This window comes from Rutidosis leptorrhynchoides, chromosome 4 (assembly GCF_046630445.1).
Source record: "Rutidosis leptorrhynchoides isolate AG116_Rl617_1_P2 chromosome 4, CSIRO_AGI_Rlap_v1, whole genome shotgun sequence".
NCBI classification, from domain to species: domain Eukaryota; kingdom Viridiplantae; phylum Streptophyta; class Magnoliopsida; order Asterales; family Asteraceae; genus Rutidosis; species Rutidosis leptorrhynchoides.
This window is the reverse complement of record NC_092336.1, coordinates 465,444,761-465,464,771: the sequence shown is the minus strand read 5'-3', so window position 1 is coordinate 465,464,771 and position 20,011 is coordinate 465,444,761. Positions and strand designations below refer to the sequence as shown.

General features: G+C 32.1%; 1 protein-coding gene and 2 long non-coding RNA genes across 4 annotated transcripts; 2 read left to right on the top strand and 1 right to left on the bottom strand.

Annotated features, from left to right (window-relative positions):
* Positions 1–1,022: 1,022 nt before the first annotated feature.
* LOC139904606 (uncharacterized) lies at positions 1,023–2,742 on the top strand. 2 transcript variants are annotated; one of them, XR_011778908.1, is made up of 3 exons: positions 1,023–1,110; positions 1,191–1,251; positions 2,588–2,742. It is a non-coding gene; the product is annotated as an uncharacterized lncRNA (long non-coding RNA). The 2 variants fall into 2 exon arrangements; XR_011778909.1 differs by having other exon boundaries at positions 1,025–1,110; positions 1,196–1,251.
* An 813-nt stretch (positions 2,743–3,555) lies between these two features.
* On the bottom strand, positions 3,556–4,979 carry LOC139844474 (uncharacterized). Its single transcript, XR_011757972.1, has 2 exons — positions 4,626–4,979; positions 3,556–4,268 (listed from the first exon to the last, which is right to left on the bottom strand). It is a non-coding gene; the product is annotated as an uncharacterized lncRNA (long non-coding RNA).
* Positions 4,980–15,411: 10,432 nt separating this feature from the next.
* Positions 15,412–16,372, top strand: LOC139842254 (glucan endo-1,3-beta-glucosidase-like). Its single transcript, XM_071832419.1, has 3 exons — positions 15,412–15,483; positions 16,010–16,250; positions 16,347–16,372. The coding sequence occupies exons 1-3, from the start codon at positions 15,412–15,414 to the stop codon at positions 16,370–16,372; spliced, it is 339 nt and encodes a 112-aa protein (XP_071688520.1).
* Positions 16,373–20,011: the final 3,639 nt, after the last annotated feature.

Here is a 20,011-nt window from a genome sequence, read left to right as displayed (position 1 = left end):
TAATTCAGGTGGTATAACCGACCATATATAACTTAAATAACATAAATATAAATGTTAGTGAAGTTAGTAAAAGTTAGATTACAGAAATATAATTCAGGTGGTATAACCGACCATATATAACTTAAATAACATAAATATAAATGTTAGTGAACATAACTGTTAATGTTAGTATACATAAATAAATGTTAAATAACATAAATGTAAATGTTAGTATACATAAATAAATGTTAGATAACATAAATGTAAATTAGGCGACAGTGTCGACCATATATCATTTAGGTGGTATAACCGACCATATATTAGTTAGGTGGCAGAGCCAACCATATTTAGTATAAATGTTGAGATAATCGTGCTGATAACGTGTTATAATTCAGTAGGCTTATAACTACCTTTAGTGGTTCTTGACTGTAGAAGGTATATAGAGATAGAGATACTGTAAAACAGAGAAAACAAAGGTTGAACAAAAGGTATGAGTAATTGGTTTTTTATTTATAGAAAAATGTACAATGAGAGTTCGGTGGCATTTGGAATCTAGAGAGAGAGAGTGTTTTGTTAACCAAAAAATACATCACATAAACTCTAACTCAACACACCTATTTATACTCAAAAAAATATACTATGCAATATCTATAATAATAATAAAATTATCATCCAATTATTACTTTTATAACAATATATATATATATATATATATATAAGAACTAAGATTTTTGTGAGAACCAAGAGAACCAGTTTAGAACCGTTAGATTGATTATATTAAAGGCTTAGATTTATTGTACAGTTGTATTTAATAATTAATTAGTTTTAAATTAACACGAGAAAGGGTATTTTTGGAATTAAAAACAAAAGACGCAGCATTATATCAGTGATTAAAAGGAACATAACCGAATGTGCAGTTGAGAATTATCAGGTAAACGGTTTCAATTTCAAAATCGAACATGAAGAAACTGTCACAATTGACTGGAGTGATAATAAAATTCCTTGTTTTTAGCCTAAATACCCATTGCAATTGAATGTTTTTGAAAAAAAAAAAAAAACTGCATCGGAAGCACTCTAGGCTTCGTAAATCGAAGTTCTAACAACTCTACAAACAATCTACAAATAATCAAGGTACGAATAAGCTAATCTGTTAATTATAAAATATCAATTTTGTAATCTTATTGGTTTTTGTTGTTTAATTTTTGTTTTAGTACAGAGATTAGGTCATGAGTGCGGAAGCGGGAAACTCAAAAAGCAAACAAAATGTTGCAGGTGCGTTAAATTTTTCATATGTTATTATTATATTTTTGTTGTTGTTAGAGTGTTATAATTACGAACATATGTTAACATATGTTGACTGGAAGTGTTCAGTAGATGAATTAAGAACATGTGTTTGATTTGTTAAAATTTGGGTGTTTTGTTTGGTAAAAAATAAAGATATAGTAATTACAAAAGGTTCATGATGATGTTGAATTGGTTGTTACGAAACTTGAGATTGGGTGATGTTCACAGACATATTGTTGGTATGTTAAAAATTTGATTCACATATTCAAAAGGATGATGTGCAGATGTTCATGTTTGTATTGGTAATGAGTTAATTTGCTGTGTACGAACATGTTCTAATTAGGTCGAATTATTTGGTCATGGTATTTCAAATGTTAACATGTGGTGACTGAACTTGTTAATTAGTTGAAGTAGGAGCATTTGTTCACTTGGTATGATCTGATATACTTTTTTTTTTTGTGAACATTAGTTAATACTTGATTATATGTTATTTATTGTATATGTGCATATGTGTACTGTTTTCTGTTTATATAGTTTTTTTTTTTTCGTCGGAAATGGTAGTCCAATTGTTAACATGTGTAGACAGAACGTGTTCATTTGTTGTAGTTTGAACATTAGTTAACTTGTTAAGATCATATATTATGTGGTTTTGTTTAAAAAAACGTTTGATATGATTTTTTTTATATGATGAATAGGAATAGAAAGTTAACAACATTCTAATTATTTGTGGTTAGTATCAGTGGTGGATTCGATTTTTATGACCTATGGTAAATGTTAACTTGTTTGGTATGAGTATGTTCACTATGGGAGTATTCATTTGTTAACTTGGGTTGCAAATGAATGAGTTAATATGTTAACATTTGGTTAGTTACTATTAAAAAAACCATTGGGTATTAATTTTTTTATTTTGTTAACTTAGTAGGTTGTTAACAACAAGGTCAGTAGTTGAGGTGCATACATGTATTTCAATTTATTTAAGGGTAAGTATGGAATATGTTCGCGTGTTTAGATTGAATGAAGTCATTTGTACAATGCGTTTGTTAATTTGGGTGGTCAGAAGGTGCATATATATATATATTTTTGACAGGTGATAATGTGAGTAGATTTGTAGATTGTGAATGTTGACATGTTTATATATGTTCTCGTTATTGTATGAAAGCTGGTATATTAGGTTTAACTTTGGGTGGTCAGAAGGTGCATGTCATGTAGGTCATATGAGAATAATATAATAATAAAAATAAAATGTAACATGTTGACATGTGCAGGATCTATTGTCTCAAGTGTTCATGATGTGTGTTAACGTAGTTGTATGAACAACTTGTAGGTATTGACTCGGAAAAAGGCACTGATCAAAAGAAAAAGAAACGTGCATCATGTGTTGAAGTTGATGAGAATGTAACTTTAAAAAGCAGAGGGAGCAGTAAGAAGAAAACTAGTTCTGGAAAGTAAGGAAATGTAAGGTCGGACTAGAGAGTTTTTTGTTATGGTTTGTTTTTATCTGATATTCTGATTTGAATGTAACAAAGTAAGACCTTGATGTTTAAGAATGGTGGAGAGTATTTTGAACTCACAATCTTATGAATGTTAAGCTTTAGTGCTAGGTTTAGTTGAAGTTTTATGTAACATGTTAATATTCTGTTTTATTTATCAAGTTAAGTTGTTAATGTACACAAGTTGGTGTTGGAGTATATAATGTCTGCTTAAGGTTTGAGCTTTCGATAATATTGGACCACGCTAATTTGGAAGTCGGTGCTAACATGTGATAGTTGTCGTAATGTGCAGGTTTTTTTCATTGTGCATAATGTACACTAATGTTGAAAAAGTAAACGGTTAGGGTTGATGGTTGATGTGCTTAATTTAATAATCCAACATTGTAGTCTGATGACCATGTGTATTAGGTTAACATAGGTTGAACAATTTCCTTGAAGATACTAATAGTCTTATTACACAAGTATTATATAGCCGCAACAAGTACCCATTTAAAAGTCTACGGTGGTAATCTATAACCAAAAAATAAATGCATGCACTAGTGGAGTCGACACATGTACGCACAATGAATAGAATAGTGACCCATAAATTTATTTTACTGCACAATTTGACCCAAAAACCATCAGGGGATATATTTTGACCCATATTAGAGAATATAAACTATATTTGACTCGTTAAAGTATATCAAAAGTCTAGATTATAAACAGCCAAATACTTGGCCACAATATACAATATATAAACAAGTTAAACATAATATTTTAGACAACAATGACAATATGGAATGGAACAAAAACAAATCACTAGTGAGCTGAAATAAAATGACTCTTAAACATAGTCTAAATTGCATGATACGTACATAGAGTAATTCTGACTGAAAAAAATACACACACTAATATGTGTTGACAAGATCATTTAAGAACTATTAAAACATAACTTGTAAATTATGATTTCACATATTATGCTTGTTTTTAAGCTGCATTTCCTTCAACTTTTGCTCTTTCATCTTGTGCGCTTTAAGCCTCTGCTCCTTCAACTTTTTTTCTCGCATCTTATCACAGTTGCGTGAGTCATGATCATCCTGAAATTCCCCACACTTTTGCACTCACGAATCAGCCCTTTGCGTTTTTAACATAGTTTTCATCTTGACCAACCAAGCGTTTTCGGTGAGAACCTGAACCTTTGTTTGATATGTTTGTTGGAGGCCTAACTCGGATTTCTTTGGTTTTTTAAGCAACTCGCATATCCGCTAATAAAGAGATATAACAAGCAAATTTCTCCGAATACATACAAGCCATTATAAAAAAAAACTATCCAAAACATATTTCTAGCTTGCATCAGTAGATCAAACAGTAATATTAACTCCTAACACTTAATTCCAAACACAAACAACCTTACATCCCTATCATTTTGACCCAAAACAATCATCATTTACTATAATTATTACCTGTTGGTGCGGTAGGTTGCATCAAAAGCTAGAACATCGCCAAATTCCCGGTAATTACATCGGGATGTCTCATCTGCCCAAAATAAACCAACTAGCTCATTGTTTTCTGTTTTGTAATGATAACCATACACTAATTGTACTGAACTGTAACAACAATAATACTGGATGATAATATGTGTCACAACAATAAGGTATGATATTGAAGGTGTGACATCAAATATGCTTAACTGTAACAACAATAACATATAACTATTGAAGGTGTCACAAGTCAATTAGTGATTGAACATATATAATTTATGAGATTATGATTTTATCAAATGGATATACATAACTCTGATTATATTAAGGTAAAAAAACTTAAAGAACAGACACTGCTTCACAAAAAAATAAAAATCATATTATAATTTCAAAAACTTCAAAAATCGTTTACCTTCAATTCGATTAGGGCTCGAGAATTCATTACCAACATTAAGTGGTTCAATTTCAAGTGAGTCAAACATTGCTCCTTCATGTGCATCTCCATCAGTATTTTGAAGATCTTCATTATGCAATTGGTCCAAATCATCTTGAGTATCAAATTTGGAAATTATTAAAACTGATATTAATAATTGAAAACTAATAAATTGAATTTTGATGGTGGATATGATACTGATTGAATCTGATAAAATAGATATGGTTGATGGTTGGGACGTATTGTAGAATTGAAGATCCATAACTGCCATTCAAACAATCAGTTTCTTAACCGCTACATTGAATTGGAAAAAAAAAATTGATAATGCGTATAACAAATGGGATCTGGGTCAAACTTTAGATGTAATTTACTTTTTCCCCCTATATATTTTGATTCTTTTGGTTCTCATTAATTTCTTGGTTCTCATTTGAACTTATATATATATATATATATATACTAGGTTGTAGAGCCCGTGCGTTGCACGGGTGTGTAAAAAACCATGCAAAAAACGTAACAGATTATATCATTCAAGTATGTAAATTGTGAAAGTAAATAAAACGTTAGAACCCGTGCATTGCACGGAGGGTAAAGTAATCGTGCAAAATTTTTCGTACTATTATTCTTTTGAGTCTAAAAGCCGTGTTATTGAGACTTTTTTTTTTAAAAAAAAATTGAGTTTAAGAGTCTATTTTGTTGACAAATTTATAAGTGATTTTGAGTGGTTTTAGTAAATTTGTATTTGTTATATTTTTGTGATAGGTTTTTGAACAAATTTGGTATATGTAAAAGCACATATAAGTTTAAGGGGACTAAAAAAGCGTTTTTAACTATCAATAGCTCACAAAATAAATTAATAAATCTAGATGGTCTGTAAATGTATAATCTTCTTTACTTTATATAAATCTCATACATAAATCCGCCACGTGTCGCCTCCTTATTCAACATCACAAAATACCTTTTTGTCAGAATTTTGAATTAAAAAATTCCATAATTCCCTACATCTGACGCGTGTCCAAATTAAACCCATTAATCGTCTTTTTTCTGCTAATTAACAAAACCCGCCCCAGTTAATCCCATTTTCCAATCTACTGGGGATTTCTAATCTTCTTCATCGAAGATCTTCAAGTTTGTTTGTTGATGATTTCTTCCTTCCATATCCATCGCTATTTAGGGTTTTTCTACCAGAGATGCGGAATTAGGGCGAACAAAATCAACTTTAATATCTAACAAAAAGGCCAAATCATTCAAACGGGTAAGTAAATCTGATTTAATTAAAGATTGTGTTCATCATCAATCATCGTTCGATGCTGCCGCAGGTTTGTTATTATCGAATTCCATAAACGATTTTGACTTTATTGTTTGTTATCTACACTTAGGTATTTGATTCTGGATGTTTTTGTGTCGATAAATTAAATCACCGTTCGTCAACACTGATTACGCATCGATGTTAATTGGTATTATTTGGGGTGTTTTCAGCTAATCGATTTTAGTTTTCTAAGTAAAGATATATTTGTTATTGGCAAAAGTTGAGAGACTGTAAACAAATTGTAGACCCCATGTGGAGCACAAGCACACATTCAGGTTGTTTGGCAGATGCATTGTGCTTTACGTTATCATTCGATGTTAAAATAGAACAGTTTGAATAATATGTTACGTGCCGAAAACAACTTTTTAGCCTTTTTTTGACAATTTTGGTGGTGTAGTATTATAGCAAGGATTTGGTGGATATAGCGGTTTTCGTTGAAGTCATGCAACGAATGTGACCCATCCTCTTCGGGTTCGATGGCTGTTCGTAATGAAGGTGTAGTACTATAGCAAGGATTTTGTGGATATAGCGGTTTTCGTTGAAGTCATGCAACAACTGCGACCCATCTTCTTCGGGTTCGATGGCTGTTCGTAATGAAGGTGTGTATAACTAATTTTTCCCTTGCTATTTTGATATTTCTATATTTTATGTAATTTAGGAAACAAAGTGTTTAGTTTTTTTTTTTTTTGTTACAGCCAGCATGTATTGTTGTTGTTTAATATGGCATTTGGACACTCATATGCTTCAATTGTTGACATCAACAAGCCACTATCAGTTAATGAGATATGAAGATGAGGAAGTAAAACATGTACCGTGCCATTTTCACACAAGTGCGGCAAGGTGGTAACGAATTTATATTTGATATAGTTATATCACATTCTATTTGGTAATGCTAAGGCTCCATATGAATTGTATAATATTATTTAGATACAATGGATAATGATTGGTATTATACTGAATGGTATGTTATTTTATGATTTTGTCTTTTGTAATTTTTGATTCGTTGTAGCATTGTTTATGACTTTTAGCCCTTTAGTAAGTGCTTAAAAAGTTGGTTACTCAAATATGTCAGACTAATTCATTGTTTTTATGCTGTTTATCCGAGGGCCATTCCCTTTAGTAAGTGCTAAAAAGTTTAACCTATATCATTACGATTATAGTAGTCTATTTTATATGATTCCAATGATTATAAAGGTACATACACTCATTTTCTGTTTAATAAGGATAGCAATTGTGAACTGTCTATATATTGATGATTATTTCATTTTCAGGGAACACAAGCTGACGTATCTCATCAATATTTGGAAGGTCAGATTGTCGCTCTTCGGTTAATGAAAATCCTGAAAACAAGTTGTTTACTGAACCAGTTCAGCCTATGGATCATTCATTCTCTATGATCCATCTGATGGAGGTATGCAGTAAAAAATGCTACTGGCTTAAAAGATTATAGAAACTATATATTTAAAATGAAATTTCTAATACCCTTTCGATTTTCAATATAGCCCCCGTCAGTGTTGAGGCCCTCTGATGCTCATCAGTAGGCTATTAAGATTCATGTTACTAAGTTATTGTTAAGGTCATATTATGACATTGTCAGAAAGAACATTGAGGGCTCGGTGCCTAAGGCAATTATGCATTTTTTGGTAATTCATTCTATGCACATTTTTCTATTCATATATTATCTTCTAACCATTACAATATTGATTGTTACCAAGTGTTTTCAGTTTCTGCGTATTAACGAGCACCTTCTCATCAATATAGGACTTCTGTTATACTAGCACACCACATACTTGTCTAACATTCAATTTTGTGTGGTTTGTTACTTTTCTTTTTTAAGGGTAGTTTGTAAGGTTTCGTGTACCTTTAGCCTATGGGGAGCGTAATGTTAAACTAGGGGCAGAGATTTTTTATTTTATTTTCTGTTAGTTCTTATATGAATACGAAGTACCTGTTTTGGTGATAGTGCATGGTTAAGCTATTAGTGGGCATGGTTAAGCTATTAGTGCATGGTATAAGAGTATCGTGCTTCAATTTGGATAAACGAAAGTACAAATGGATGTTGAAACAAGAGAAGTCGAAGAAAAAACCAAACCTCTGTGTATCTTATGGATTCACCCGTTTTCGAAAAGAATAATCGGCTAAAGCCTGACACAAAATATTTATTCAATTACCGCTATAAAGAGCGTGCTTTTTATCTATTTCATTTTACAACAATCAATAACTTGAACTTGTGTTAGGAATAACTGTATGAACAAATATTTTCAACATTTTGGCGATGTGTATTCTTTATACTTTACAAGATCAACCCACAACAGTACTTACGAAAATGACTGTCTAATATCGTTATTTCATATACATTTGCAAAATACTATATAATGTTTTCGGATGAGTACCCTTGCAATGCACGGGCTCATAAATCTAGTAACAAAATAAAAATACATAATTCAATAATACGTGTTTATAGGGAGGAAATATGATATTTTCTCATTTATATAAATCATATATATATATATTCGTAAATATAAGCTAATTATAACCTATATTATGGTAATAAGTTATGGCATTTGATCATGATCCGTTACAAAGTTAACATGTGATTTTAGTATATATCTCCGTAACTAATTTGCCATTAATTAATTTATAATTAATTTAATAATATATATAATATAGATATATAGATATAATATATAGATACAAACATCCTAAAATAACTTTCAACCACAATTCACAAAAAACTTTTGGTATATATATATATATATATATATATATATATATATATATATATATATATATATATATATATATATATATATATATATATATAAGAGATATTTAATCAAGAGGGAAGCACTTTTTCGGGGGAAGAGGGAATTAATTTTTTTCAATTAAAAAAAAAAACTATTTCAGGCATTAAGATCACATGAAAATACGGATTCCAAGTATATGGTGTATTAAATAAGGTTAACTTAATAAAAAATGAAGAAATTTTTTTTTGCTTCCCCCCGCTTCCCCCCGATTGGTTACTTCTCCATTGATCATGCCCATATATATATATATATATATATATATATATATATATATATATATATATATATATATATATATATATATATATATATATGATTAATAATCAAGATTATGATTATTTCTATAAAATTAAAAATTCATAAATTAACTCTCACCTACTCAATAAGTAATAAATATATGAACCTTTCATTTTCTTACTTAAGTATGTTATTTTTTTGAAGCCTATAAATATGTATGTCATCTCCATTTTTTCATATCAATTATACAATGAGAAACACACACCAAATTATTAAAAGATGGTTAAAATAATTTTCTTTGGACAAGTTTTATTATATACACGACAATGAATATGGAATCTATTTTGAATATCTTAAATATATGTATCTTCTATTTCTTTGGTGTTCTACATTTACGATGAGGTTTTTTATCGACTTTTTTTGTATTATCTCATGATTTTATTATTTCTAATGCATGTTAACATATATTATGATTATAATATTCTATATTTGTATTTGTATATTTAAGTTATGTATCATGAAGTTTTTTATAACTTTATCTTTATATAGATTATAGATAATATAATATATCCAAGATTATATATATATATATATATATATATATATATATATATATATATATATATATATATATATATATATATATAATTTTATTATTTTTAATGTTAATATTATGATTATTATAATCTATATTTGTATTTATATATTCAAGTTACGTATCATTAGGTTTTTTATAACTTCATCTTTATCTTTATTATAGATTATATATATAAAAATATTTTATATATATATATATATATATATATATATATTAAATATAATATATGTTTGTTTGTTTTTGTAGCTATCGAAGAAACGCCGATTATAAAAAAATGTAAAGCGTGGACAAACAAAGAAAAAACGTGGTTGACTCTATGTTGGATCGATTATAGTCGGTCAAAAATTCTCTTCTTAATGTTAATATTATGATTATTATATTGAATATATTTGTATTTGTATAATCAAGTTATTTTTAATTTCTTATATATCATGTATCTTATTAGATGATTTATTTATTTGTTTACATGTATCATGAGGTTTTTTATCTTTTTATTTTTGTTTCACCTCGTAATTTAATTATTTTTAATGTTATTATTATGAATATCTTTAATCTTTAATATTAATACTATTAATCATTTAATGATATGAAATTAGTAGGTTCATTTTATTGTTAGTGTTGCGTTAAAAATTTATTGTGATGGATTACATAAATAAAACAAAATAATGGATCTTATTTGCTGATACAATTATTATACCAATACCAATATGTAGCATCTTATCAATTAATCATCAGTAATATTGAACCATGAAAATATATTTGATTAAGATCAATCTATTTTATCTTAGAAAAACCATCACACTTGAATATTAGTTGTAACATCATTTAACTTCTGGTTTATTTACTTCAAAAAAGTACCTAATACATTGTTAAATTAATTATGTATGTTTCCTTGAAGATTTTCAGTATTTCTTTATTAGATGAGAAACCTATTTCCCATTTACAAACAATAATTAAACTTCTAAACCGTCAGGGTTTTAGCATAACAATAGGATAAGGTTCAGATAAATTATTCAACATATAATAAACATTTGTAACAGATAGATAAGCATGTAAGATGAAAGCAACTTAAGATAACAAGATAACTTCATTAAATTAAGAAAAGCGTTCACCGTTTACAGACGAGATCTGGACCATTACAAGTGCTGACATCCTCTAGACCGCTCCTATTACAATCTTCGGCGTTCGCCTCCGGGTACTTAATTTCTCGCTCGGAGGTGAGAAGGCCTTGAAAGCTCTAGTGAGAGAAAGTGAATTGTAGTGAGAGAGTGAGGAGAGGTGTGTTGGAATTGGATGACAAAAAGCCTTTAAATAGACTTGGATTTTACCTGCAAACGGCTGGCAGGCCGTTAGGCAAGCCGTTTGGAGGGGCCGTTTGCCAGACCAGCCCGTTTGCAGGGGCCATTTGCCCTGGCCGTTTGGCAGGCCATTTGTGAGCTAGGCAAGCCGTTTGGCAGGCCGTTTGGCTTGCCTGGTCAGCTGATTTTCCTGGATCGTAACTTGATTTCTTGTCTTTCATCGTCTTGCTCTAGAATCTTCGTTTTAGCTCCGTTTCTCTTGATTCTTCTTGCATCATCTTCGTAATTACTTTATCTACAAATTTAACCGAAAAAACGATTATTTTGCCGACAAAGTTTTGAACTTTATGCTTTTGGGACTCAATATCGGGGATAAAAACATGACTTTTTAGCCGATATCACGTAGCATATTATATTATTATGATGTTATATGCTATTGGTTATGCTAGTTGCGGTAAGGGAGGTTATTAGCTTTACACTTGAGATGGTATGCTAATTATATTGCTAGCATGTATGCGGTATATGAGTAAGTGTATGCAAATAGGTATATTATATATGTATATGTATTATTATTGCATTCATTAAGCGTTTTGCTTACCCTCTCATTGTTTCCTTTTTTAGGCTCCGGCGTGGACAGAGGCAATGGTATTCGTTTGGAATAGAGATTTCCACTTTGGAGATTATAGTGGTGGCTTTTGTGTTTCGACCTAGGTTTTGGGTAGTTTAACCCCAAACACCATTCTCGTCTTTTGTTTGGTATTTAAACTCGTGGGTCGAAAATATTGTTGGTGATTTACACGTCGTTGAACCCTTTTTGTAAACCCAAAATCTTTGGATTTATTTTAATTACTTTTGCTCGTAATGAATTAATGATGTAAGTGTTGTGTTTTGGGGAGTTTGGCTTTTGTAATGTAGAAACTGGCGAACAGCTACTTTTATGTAGTAAAGCGCGCCGCGCAAATGGGTGCGCGCCGCGCAAATGGGTTGGATCAGATTTCTGTCGACTGGTTCAAGTTCTGACCTGGAATCGCGCTTTAGCACACGCTGCGCAACCATCTGCGCACCGCGCATTTTGGTCCAGCCAGTTTTCTTGCGTTGTTTTAAAAAAAATGTCGTGTGTTGGAAATCAAAGTTGGATCGTTACACTTTTAAAAAATGGAAAGAGTGGGATAAGGCAAAGGCTTATCTTTGCTTCAACCGCCTCATCACATACACTTGCACACACGGCCACACAGGTATAATACTTGTGATCTGAAATACAATGTTCAAGTTACTAAGCCCTAACTTAGTCCAATTCAAACAAACGGATATAATATGTGTCTGTCAGTACAAAACGAATTCTACCTAACATATAATAAATTATTATCTCATAATTTATTATAATACATTTTTCAACAAATAATTTAAATATCATGTTTAAATTGTAATAATAAACTAAGGCAAGCACATACCAAAAATATAGGCCGGTCAAACGGATATTACAATGAAATACATAAATTAAAGGGTTATAAGCACATGACCTGTACATGAGTTAAACTTAATAGGACAGTCTTTCGTTATTACTAAGGATGTAATTGGGAATAATTAAATGTTTTTAAGGACTATTTGTGCAGTTATAAATTGAGAGGGATGTAAAGAGCAAAAAAGGATAACACGAGGAGGATAGCAATTTTGTCAATTATTTATAAACAATCTTGAGCTATCAAATTATTGAAGTTACCTTTTTGAATAACATTCATTAATGATGTGCAAAAGTATGTAGTGTTTAATTTGTCTTTTTAAACTTTTAAATTTATATAACTTTTTAATTCACTTTTAACACCCTAACGAGCAACAAGATCCGATCAGATGTAGTATTTTAGGTTATCGTTCCAAGGGAGCGTATATGCGGTTTTAAGTTGGTTTATTATGTAGTCTAGATCTTATTAAAGAACTAGAAGTATATTTTTATGTTTTCGGGTGTCGTTTAGATTTGGAATATTATCTCTTAGGAAAGAGATAATCAAAGATACATTCTTAGTAAATTGAATAACAAAATATTAAGCAGGAAGAAATAAAGATTTGGATAAACAATATAAATTATAAGCGGTTACATGAGCGAACAACTTATATGTGAAACATATTAGATAAGTTTCATAACTTATATTAATACAAAGCAAGATAATAATATAGACCAATTATTATCCCAAAAAGGCTAAGCTAAGTGTCGCATATCATTCATAAAGTAGGACTTAAAACATATATTAGCTAAGTGATGTTCAAAACTAATATCTTAATTCTTAGTGTTCAATTTAATCACATGATACATATCAATTTAATCTTATGATGAGGATTAATTAACATTCAAATAGATTAACAAATAAATATACTATTAAACTCAATTAGATCAACTCAAGTTATTAGCTGAAAGCCAATCTTTACCAAGCTCTCATGCAATCATTAACTAAACAAATCAAAACAAAGGATTTTTGATTTAGCCTAACGATATTAAATTATATTATATAAGCGTGTTTTAAATTCAACAAATCATTACTACCAATGTTGTTTAACCTAGTTGCATGCAATCAAATTACCAAGTTTGATTGACTAGATCTAAACAAGTAAAGTGAATCGAATAATAGATCGTCGGATTAAGTGTTAATCAATCCTAGAATCATGTTATTTAATCATTAAGCATGGCAAACAAGTTTATTAAGACATGGCAGATTCAAAACAGTTATATAATCATCACAGAAATCCAATTATATAGATCTGAAAAAATCAGAAACTGCACAATTCGAAGCACGAAGCCGGCGGCTAGGCTCAGCCAAGCCAGCGGCTTGGACCAAGAAATCCGGCGGCTTCATCTGATTCCAAGATAAAGTTCAGTTTTCGTCCACGTAACCACTATGAACGTTTAGTTCATAATGGTAGACGAACAATAGTTAGAAATAGTAAATAAAACGAAAGAATAACGATAAAATACGATAGACATGTACCTTAAAGGTAATATGAAGATAAAACATGAATTAATACTTGAAAGATTACTCTTGAATTACAACTTTAAAACTTAAATAAAACCCTAATATATTCATTTTTTCAAACTGGCTAAAGAAACCCTAGAAAGTGTACTGGATATTGAAAACTATAACAAATGGCCTCTATTTATAATGTGCAGAAACGGTGGCCAAGCCGGAGGCTTCAATGGTAAGTCGGCGGATTCCTTATGGCGGTTACTCCTTCTTCAAGTTAAACGTAATCTCCAAGCCATAAAACGCGTATATATGCTGTCTAAGTCAGCGGATTCAGTGACAAGTCGGCGGCTTCAACCATCCGTGATCTTTTCTGATTTTGTTGCCTTAATTAACTATTTCTTGGGCTTTAAGTACACGAAACTCCCTTTAGCCGACGACTTAGGTGTCAAGCCGGTGGCTTCATTGCTTTTCTCCAAGTCATTCAAATTTCTGTGTTTTTCTGGAATATTCTGGAATGTTCTGAATTTCATCCCCAAGCCAGCAGCTTCAATGCATCCTAGCCGGCGGCTAGAGATGGCACCCGCGGGCGACGAGCACGGATCCATAGTACCCGCGACCCGCCCGCCAAGATTTTTCTTTACTCGCGGGTACCCCTTTACCTGCCAACGGGTAAACTTTTTTGCCCGTACCCGCAATTCGCAAGTACCCGCGACCCGCGGGTAAACCCACAGGTTTACAATATGTGCATTTTAACTAATTTTTAGTCACGCATATCCAAAACCCGAGGGTTTTTCCCGCGAATAAATCTAAAAATACATTAAAAATTTTAAATATATAATATATAATTAAGTATATGTATGACGGTAATCTGGTATACCCGCGGGTAGCTCAAACGGGCATCACGGATTCACGGATCGAGTTTTACCCGCGACAGGTATTAAATACCCATGACCCGCCCGCGACCCGCCAACGGGTACAAAATTTTACCCGACCCGTGCCCGCGAGTACATTTTATTATAAATACCCGTCCATTACGGACACGGGTATCCGCGAGTCACGGGTTTTTTTCCGCCCATTGCCATCCCTACCGGCGGCTTCATTGCTATTTCTGCAACCTTCTTTATTTTTTTATCCTGTTTAATACATATCTCAAATAAAAACATTAAAAAAATACCTTTTTCTCAATTTTACCCATTTTTATATGTTTTAATATTCAAATTGTCTTTAAAATACCAAGATAACTCCTTAAAATGTTATGAAAAACTTGTATAATTTAGAAGTTATCAACTCACTCTAATTTACTATGATGAATTTCGGTTACTTTCTAGTGACATCCTATGTTGAATTTCGCATACTTTCTAGTGGCATTTGCCTTCTAATCTGTTCACCTTTATTTCATGTAATAAATATAAACATAAATGTTACTATTGTTACAATAATAAATGAAATTAATGGAAATGTAACAATATATACTCAAACCGTTACAAATAATCCAAACTTTTGTATTTGTATATAAATATAAATCAAAGATTAGTAATTCATTCACAAAACATTAATAAAATATAATGGCGGCACTAACTTTACCATTTACCTTCACTTCATTCTTGTGCTTCATTATTAGCTTCAATCATGTTCAAGTAAGATTTACATTAATCCCTCTACCTCAACTTTTTTTTTGTTAAAATTACAATTTTTACTTTTCGCTATTTAACTACACTTTTGTCTTAAATACCATTATTTAAGTAACAAGAATTATACCACATTAAAATTAATGAGAGTGAACGATAAAACTGAGATTAAAATACGCACATTTAAATACGCACATGTAAAAGAGTGAACAAGAAAATTCATATTAAAATTAACAGATATGGCCAATAAAATCAGGATAGAGGGAGTGTTATTATTATTTTTTTTTTATGTAACAACGCCTATATTTTTATCACTTAACAACGTCTATATTTTTATTATTAAATTTTCATTATTAATATTAATTATTAATTAGTTAATTATGATTATATTATTATCGTATTATCATATTATTATTATAAATAAAAATTATTATTATTTTATTATTATTATTATTATTATTATTATTATTATTATTATTATTATTATTATTATTATTATATTTTTTTATTTTTTCCTTTGATGGTCATTTTATAGGGCCAAGAGAGAATCCCTACGGATCGATGGTGTGTAGCTCAATTTAACGCCCGGGAGGATGTGCTGGTAGCATTTATTGAAGAAAAATGTACGTTTCTTTATTGTAAACCGATCATGCCTGGAGGATCGTGTTATCAACCAACTACTTTGATAAATCATGCATCCTACGTTATCGATGTTAATTATAAGGCCACGGGTGAATGTGATTTAAATATCGCGCAATTCGCTCTCACTGATCCTTGTAAGTCACTTGTTATAAATATTTTATTCACTACGGTTTTACGATTTGTAAATTTTTCGCTAACTAGTTACATGTTATTTTTATGTTTTATTGCAGCTTTCGGACGTTGTCGCTACCCATGAAATTGTGCATAAAGCTACAATAAAAGACAAGATAATGAGATCAATCTTATAATTTCATTGTCTTCTTCTTGAATAATAATGTACAGAAGATACACATTTGCTAAATGATATCATGAACATTGTTATGTTTAAACTTCTCCATTTAATAATGATATTCTAGTATAATAATATAATTATAAATATAGAAGTATGCAACTCGAGCTGCAATCAAACGACACATCGAACTTAGGTGCGCTATAATAATTTTCGTAGAAAAATACACAACAAAAATTAAAATGATGTTTTGACTTTGGTTATATACTTGTATTTAATACTTAATCAGATGATCCTAAAGATAAACTTACAAAGGTATTTATCTGTTAGTTGTCAATTCATATTCCTAAATCATGAACTTGATGACAAAGTCGACTAGGAGACCATGTTGAACTTGGGGACCAATTAGTATCTTGAAGACTATGTTTTTGATGAAACATGATTAGGAACTTCGAAATCAACAGGTTTAATTCACACAAAGGCGGAGTTAGTGAATCAAACCATAACTAGTGAATATGAGGAGCTTTTTGGGATTAAATTAGTCAAACCACAACAAGGATTGGATTTTTGTGATTAGATTAATGCCTAGAGCTATTATTCACTACTGGAGTGATTTGGGTTGAGAGAGAATCGGATTAGGGTTACCAGATCTGAGTGGTGTGTGTGTGAGAGAGGCTTAACCTAAAATGAAGAACATAACACTTATATACCTCTGCTGTTGACTCACCCGTACGAGTCATCCATCACACGTACGAGTTGGCTTCATCAGCCGTACGGTCGATCACTCACTCGTGTCTTCTCATTTAAGTTATAATTGTGACTTAGCCCAGCATCAACCGTGCGTATGATCCTGTCAGCCGTACGAGTGAGACTTCACTCGCACGTCTGACTAAGTCTAACATAGTCAAACATCCATATAGCGTTTCTGCAGTACCTGTAACCACATACAAACACAGATAGGATAATAACGAGCGATCATGGTATCCCATAAACTGAAGTACCTGCAATGGACGTGGGTTAGATGTCTAGAGACTTACATAAAATGCATCAACAAACTCCCCCTAGGACCTAACATCAGTTTAACATCAAGTACATATCCAGATTCTCTCTCTCGCCTAAATACATCATCAAAAACAAAATACGAACTAGCAACACAGTATCCGACATAGATTAGCTGGCTTGAACTTGGTTTGAGCTTTGAGCATCACTGTTTCTGTTGAGGTATGCATAGTAGACATCGATCACATGTTGATATCTCATAGCTTCCTCTTCTCGATCATCTCTAAACGTAATGTGATGGCGGTGAAGTGTCTCCACATCAAATCTCGATAAGTTCCTCAGCCACATAGGATCTAAAATCCTCACATTGTCGAACTGTATGCTTCCATCTTCCTTCTCAATCGCAGTCAAGATCACTGCTTCCTCCGACAACTCATCATAGAACCACCATCTGAAGTTTTTGCATATATCCTTGGGTAAGGGCATCAATGGAGATTGCTTCATGTACTTGGCTGGACGAAAATTAACAATGCGTACAGGTTCACCTTTAGAATTTCTCTTTGTCGGGTGCATGGAAAACCTGGCGGCTGTTGACTTAAAGATGTCCCATTTCCCTGTCTTATACTCATATCTGAGTTTTCTCTGAAACCACCTGGAAAGGTCACAATCTTCAGCGTTCAACATCTTCAGCTTAGCAAGTTGCATGATCTCGAAGTACGGTAGAGTTTTGAAGTGACTAGGACGTGCCATGTAATCAACTCCTCCTTCCCTCTTGATCGCAAAACAATTGATCTCCTTGAAGTAACCCCAGCTTAGTATTTTACCCTTGGAATACTTCTTGGTTCTCTTTCCCCTTTCATAGAAACTAGCAAACTTCGGCTCGAGTTCTGGCTTATTCAACTGATCAGGGTTAATGACGTTATGTTTCCACCAACTCTGACGGATCTCGTCTTCTTCAACGTTTCTGTTTACTTTAACCCTATCACGTTTGAACCATTCATTAATCTCATTCCATGCCTCAGCTTTAGCTTGCTCGGCTCGGAGTTTCTTCTTCTTCAGCTCAAACTCTTTTCTTTCTTTCTCAACGAGCAGTTTCTCATGTCGGATTTTCTTGTTGTTTTCAATAAAAACATCCACTTCTTTCACTTGTTCTTTGTATACCTTCCTCACTTTTTCTAACTCAATTAAGTTCTTTGTTTTACATAACTACTTAAATTGAAGAAGTCACTTAGTGTATTGAGTGACGGATTTGAGTATGGTGCAAGCGATGGCATAACAATTTCCACTTCTTCCTCTTCCTCGACATCCTTAGACTCTATCTCAAACTCATCTTCGGATTCGACAATCACATTCTCTTTAACACTTTCCTTACCAACAGAACTTTCACTCTTCTCATCTTCTAACAAAGACATCAGTAGATTTTGTTGTGGTGCAGGTTTTGGTGAGGTAACAGCTGCTCTCGCATCCTTCATGAAACCAGATGGTTGTTTCTGAGCCTGCTGCTTAGAACCTCCTTGAGATGACTTTTGAGATGGATCAAAGTGATGTTTCGTTCTTTTCTCCTTCTTCTTGGGCTGTTCTGAAGTCATTGCTTCCTTCCCTTTCCTCTTTCTCTGAATCAAGCTGACATCATCTTCTATCGCTTCATCATCACCTTCGATAATCTCAACATCAACATTCCCTCCTCCTTGAGCTTCACCAGTAGCTCGTTGATTATCACCCTCACTTTCCTTATCATAAACTTCGTAGTCATAGTCTGAAACTCATTTCTCCATGCATTACCAGCCGGGCATCGATAGTTTTCTTTGATCAGATGACAAATAAGCTTTCTGTTAAAACCAGGCTTCAAATCTTCATTTCTTGTCTCTTCCATCCTTCGAAAAGTAATCGGATTCATCGGCTTAAGGTGAATAATATCCTCTTCAAACTTTGGTAACTCAGGTGCAGCATCATTAATGATTAATTGAAGAAAACGAGCATAGATCAGGTATCTCTGAGTAGAACTGAAAAGATTTGCTTTGAAGTAGTAGTAAACAAATCCTGAGAAATCATATGGGGCTCTGAGAACAAGTGCCACAAACATGCTTTGCACTTTCTCATTCAACTTGTCAAACCCAGCTTTACGACCACTCAAACAATGCACGATCACGTGAGCAAGATATCTAAACTGTGGAGGCAGTAGAGTCTTCATCAGCTCAGATTTACCCGAGATATAGCCGGAATAAGCACATCTCTTGAAACATCCATGTATCCTTTCCCGGTTGAGCGTCATGTGGGAACATCTCTCATAATCAAAACCTAAAATCTTCCTTATCACAGACTTAGAAACAGTTATCTCATGCCCTTGAACCTTACTAACAATCTTCTCTTCAGTATCTAACACATCAAGTACAACATTCTTCCAGAACTCTCTCTGATGGCTGTAGTATGATGTACATGCAGTAGAGATAGCTGTATGAATCCTTGAGTGCTTTAGAAACTCCACAATCTCCTTAAAATGAGAACCTCTTTCAAGAGTAGTATCATAAAGAGCAACTTGATTGTTGAGCTCGCCTTTCTCTACAATAGTCTCTTGTTGAACAGGCGGATTAACCGGATTCACTTGAG